Raw genomic sequence first — 5,579 nt, 5'->3', positions numbered from 1 at the left:
CAGCGTCAAAGCGTCACTCAAAATGATATCAGTCATTTTGAGTGGTAAATCCACGCACAAGAGCGTCACTCCATTTAAACCTCGTAAAGAGGTTTTTCATCTGATAATTGTTTTACTATTATGCATCCATTCAATAAACCATTTGAGAATTGTAACATTGAAGAGAGTTTCGCAAGACATATGGAACAGTGGCGTAATATATTCTTAGAAGCAATGAATATCGTTCGCGTAACACTGAAATTAAACGCTGCAAATCGTCCATCGGCAAGAATCTTGCTAACGCAAAGAAATTGGTTCTCGAAAAACGACCCAATCGACCAAAAGGAGCTCAAAACCATGGAATCTTCCACATGAAAAGTTAGCTGTATTATCTCCTTGTTTTTCCTAGCCATGTAAAATTATAACTAAAAGCCAATATTGCAAAACCAACCGTTTTTTTTAAATCAATTGTTTCACAAGTAGAAGAACATAAAAATAGATAAAACTTCAATTCTCTTTAAATATAGTTGTTTTATTCAAACTTTTTTTATGGATAAGTAATATCTTAGTAATATGATCTTTGTACTTTTATTCAGAAAGAATACCGAGATCTTCAACAATCAAGCGCCTCTCTTTCGTATTTGAATTGGTGATTTTTGGAAATAAAAGCAGCTTGACCGAAATCAAAAGTATCATTCGTGTTTTAGTTGTTGGACTAGAAAGAAAAGTTTGTATTCAAGTAAATTGTGTAGAAACGCATAAGACATGCACAAGAACGAAAATATTTGCTCCGATTTTTTCTGTATTCCATACCCGTTCTTCGAGAGTTTCATTTAACCCTTTGACGACCAAGATTGAACGGATGGGAATTTCGCAATTCTGATTGCAGATTCGTGCTCAGCGACCCCAAAAACCAAATAAAAATGTTATCAAAAATTAATTTTTTTAACTAGAAATATGAAAAAAATGATGGGACATATATGTCCCATTGGTCGGTAACGGTAACTACCTTTGTATGGAAAAAAATTTGTCTCCCATATTCTTATATTGAAATTTAATAAACGATAAAATAAAAAGCAATCTGTTGAAAAACTGTTCTATTTGTTTCTAAGGCTATAACAAGGCAGTAAAAATACTGATAAATATATTGACAATGCTATGCATATGCCAAATACTGCAAAGCAAATGGATGATACACACAATCAATGGCTTAAGAGGTTTTCTAAATTATGATTTTGAATTTATCGAAACAAAAAAATGTGATTTGTAATTCCCAACAATATTGTCGTTGCAACGTCAACGTAGCAATTCAAGTTGTTTGAAAGCATTGTGACAGCTCACACCAATTTGCGCCTAGTGTTATAGGCATTTAATGGTGTATGATGTGTGGTGTACGGTGTGTGATGTGTGTGGATTGGGCGCAAGTCTCGGCTCAAACCTGGTGTACACCATATAAACATGGCGCAAACATGGCTGTACACCAGATGTACTTTTTTTCATGGGTTACAGTGCCAATTTCGAGAAAGCTGATTGCAATATTTTCTATGAATATCAAGCAGCAAGATAAAGTGGTCAAGTGAAACATTGACCTATGCATATTTCGCTACGTTTCATCATTCAATTAACGGCGCCTTTTGAGAGTTGATGCCTTATCGCTACACACCACAAACTGATATCGCACATCATTTCAGTTCACTTGTTGTCTTTTCCTTTGGAATAAAAATCATTTCAGTCAGTTCATTTTTATTCATCAAGCGAAAGCTATTTCCACGACAAAATGTTTAACAATGTTGATAACATTGAAAGTCAAGCCGAACAACGTCCGTCCAGGTAGATATTTCGTTGATTTTACGAAAGCATTTCTTATGCTCTTTATGAAGTTTATTAAAATGGCTCTCATTTTTCAGATGGAAACAGATGAGGATTACTTTATTTGAAAATCGGCGCATTTTCATTGTTATTCTGATTGGGTTTACGATTTTCTTGGGTGCTTCCATCTTTTTAACATGTGCGGGTTTTGAAAGTCACAACATGCCCATAACATCAACGCAAGCATCAATACCTGTGCCCGAAGCGTTAATAGCAACAGCTCAATATCCGACAACGATAACAATTGAAACTCCGACAATAGCTCAAACACAAACTGAAGCGTCAACAATGTCAACGACTCAAACTGCGACAACAACTCAAGCACCGATAACAGTTCAAACAACAACAGCGTCAACAACAACAACAACAACAACAACTCAATCCATAGAACGAAATCCAGCACCTACGATACTAAATCAAACTGTATGCAATAAAACATGTGAACGCCTTTGTACTTCATCTGAGTGTATCCGAGCTGCATCTTATCTGTTAGAAAGTGTGAACTTTCAAGTCGATCCTTGCGAGGATTTTTATGAGTTTACTTGTGGCAACTGGGCTAAATATCACACTCGGTAAATTGTGTATATGCAAATGACATTCGATACAAATGCGTTTCATTTAATTTTATGTTGATTTTAGACCGAAATCACTCACCCAATGGAGTTGGACTACGATATTGAAAGAACGAGTTGAAGACGCCATTAAAGTTTTGCTCGAATCAAAACCGAGCGAAAATGAGTCAAAAGTTGTTGCGCAGAGTCGAATCATGTTCAAATCTTGTATGAAATTGGACACGCGTAAGATATCCACACAAAGTTTACCCTTTTCACTTACCTCGAATGCTTTTAGTTTTGCGATTGAGCGCCTGCCTTGTACATGTATTTAGATTAGGTAAATGCTGCCAATTTTTTACAAATACTTATCCCAATACTCGGGCAGCAATGCGAATACATGTCAAAAACAGGCCCAATGGTTTGGTGTGATTTTTTCATTTTGTTATTCGATGTGTCTTTTAAGGTAAAAAACAAATGGAATCTGGAAGAAGGAAAATCAAAAAACTGCTTAAAGAATATTGCTTCCCTTACATTCACAAAGGCGATCGTAATTGTACATTCAGTAGGACAGCAACGTGGAATAAATTACGCGAACAAATTGTTGTGGCACACAGATTCCGTTCGTTTAACATCTTTTCGCCTGGTATAAAACAGAAATTACAACATTACATCAAATTTTTACAACCATATGAAACGATCGCAATTGATACTATGATCAAAATGATCCAAAATGCAACAAATCAATTACCTAAGGTAGGTACTGGAAAACTTTGTGAAACAATTTAAGCTTTGAACATCGAAATTATTTCAGTAATACTAGGTGGAACAAAGAATAATTTTATCATTTAAATGAATACAACGTCAAGTACTTCTCGTCGATCATTAATTTTTATTAATATTTTAGATACGATACGATTACAAACAAATGAACAAAATAGATCCCAACGGCTTACAATCATACATGTGGTGGGTAGTTATCGATAACTTAATTGGATCAGTTCGTTTCAATTACAATATCTATTATCGCAATATATCCATCCATCAATCGAATCACTGTGCACAACTTGTAAACGATCGTATGGGAATGTTTCTTGGCGATGCGATAGCAATGCCAAACTTTCTCAATGAAACAAAACCAAAGCTATTGAACAGTTTCGAAGACATTCGTTCTGCGTTCAATGAATTGGTGGAAAATAGCGATTGGATGGACCAACCGACAAAAAGAGTTGTTATTGAAAAGTCTCAGGCCATGAAAGTGAATATTGGATTTGCAGAGTTTTTACTGAATAAAACCAAAGTCGATGAATATTTGAAGGATTTTAATTTTACCGAGAGTTCATTGTTAATGAATGAACACAATATGTGGAATGTGGAAAAAGGATTGAACACAATTGCTAAAAACCATTGGCAGGTGCTGAATATGATGGCCACAGAAGTTAATGCCAGACATTTCTATGGTTCAAATAGTTTGAGTAAAATTGTCCCAATCATATTTAATTGCATAATGCATCGAATTTTGTTGTAATCGAATTGTTTGGTTTCGTTTTGGTTTCAGTGTTTCCAATGGGCTATTTACAGTTTCCATATTATGGCTTGGGTATAGAGTAAGTATAGACTCGATGTAGGTATGAACAATTGACTGATTTTGAAATTAAATTATAATCCGAATTGAATTTGTATCTTTATTATCTTTCGATTTTTTCTGAACAGAGCACTAAACTATGGGGCCGCAATATCAATTTTTGGTCATGAATTTGCACATGGATTCGATAGTAAAGGTAAATTAACATAATTTTAATTTCATAGGAAATGTGTGTTCTGCAGCGCGACCAAACTGTGCTTTTGACCGGCGCAAGATAGCGGTGGCGCCTATTCGCAATTTGCGGAATTTTCAAGAACTATCAATACTTGATGTTGTTGTCATGAATTTCGCAATAACAAGAAGTATTGATAGTTCCTTAAGTTGCCGCAGATCCTATTTAGGCGCTACCGCTATTCACTGTCACGTCAAATACATTGGTTCTTATGGGAGAGAAGCACAGGTTGAGCGCGACTTATAAATGACGATAAAATTTCATTCTAATTGGTATAAACTGGCAGTATTTTGCAAAATTTTGATATCACTTTCGGATATTTCCAGCTGATTTTGCCGTCATTGATGCGTGACACTAAAGATTTTCCACTGAATTTCTATCAAACGGTATTAAATTTAGTCTGTTTTTGAAACAGGAATAGATTTTGATAAAAACGGAAAAAAGACTGATGAATGGTCGATTGGAACGAAAAATGAATATAGAAATCGAACCAACTGCCTTATTGAACAGCACACCCACTTTAGCATGTCTGAAATTGACCCAACTGTGAGTGATTCGAGACTTTTGAATCTTTCAATTGATTTTTTTAAATGCATTAACAAGTTAATTTAACTTTATTACTTTATTCTAGATTAATGATAGATCCAATAGTAAACGGACATTGAACGAGAATATATCTGATAATATCGGTTTATTACTAGCTTACAAAGCGTACAAAATGTTTATGGAAAACCATGGTGAAGAAAAAATATTGCCAGTTTTTGAGGAATTTAGACATGAACAGCTATTTTTCATCGCATATGGAAATGTAAGGGCTTTCCAGCCTTTCTGATCGTGAAAATAGTAAACAATACAGCGGCACCTGGGGACTAAGTGCAATGTATCATACTTTCAATGTTTGGACAGACGCATATATGTTACAGCAAACTATGTTCATGATTCTCTATTTTTCCAACCAGTCGCCAGGTGCCGCTTTATTGTTCTTGTTTGACGTTTTCTATCTATTTGTACAAACGATCAGAGAGGCTCGGGCTTTCGATTACAATGCATATTTATTCTATATTTTAATCATTTAATTCTTTTTGTTACATAGAGACGGTGCGCATCAATGACATCGAAGGAATTAAAACGGATGAATGCGAATGATGACCATTCTTTAGCCAAATTTCGAGTGAATGGTGTTGTGTCAAATTTGGTAGAGTTTGGATCTGCTTTTAAATGTGGGGCCAACTCAACAATGGTTTCAAAAAGTCCGTGCCGAATCTGGTGATTGTTGGATTTCATAATGAATTTTATCAAAATTGCACAATGCACAGTAGGGTGTTTTTGACATCAAATAATCAAGAAATGGTAGTTCTGGATT

General features: G+C 35.0%; 1 protein-coding gene across 1 annotated transcript; it reads left to right on the top strand.

Moving 5' to 3' along the window:
* Positions 1-1,673: 1,673 nt before the first annotated feature.
* Positions 1,674-5,531, top strand: LOC129571951 (neprilysin-1-like). Its single transcript, XM_055451836.1, has 10 exons — positions 1,674-1,809; positions 1,887-2,420; positions 2,488-2,645; positions 2,866-3,155; positions 3,307-3,874; positions 3,958-4,006; positions 4,113-4,180; positions 4,632-4,762; positions 4,848-5,024; positions 5,310-5,531. The coding sequence occupies exons 1-10, from the start codon at positions 1,757-1,759 to the stop codon at positions 5,484-5,486; spliced, it is 2,205 nt and encodes a 734-aa protein (XP_055307811.1). The 5' UTR covers positions 1,674-1,756; the 3' UTR covers positions 5,487-5,531.
* Positions 5,532-5,579: the final 48 nt, after the last annotated feature.

Source organism: Sitodiplosis mosellana, unplaced genomic scaffold, assembly GCF_009176505.1.
Source record: "Sitodiplosis mosellana isolate CC-2019 unplaced genomic scaffold, AAFC_SMos_1.0 Smas_scaffold_3837, whole genome shotgun sequence".
Lineage (NCBI taxonomy): Eukaryota > Metazoa > Arthropoda > Insecta > Diptera > Cecidomyiidae > Sitodiplosis > Sitodiplosis mosellana.
Note: the sequence above shows the minus strand (reverse complement) of the source record. Positions and strands in the feature narration are given on the sequence as shown.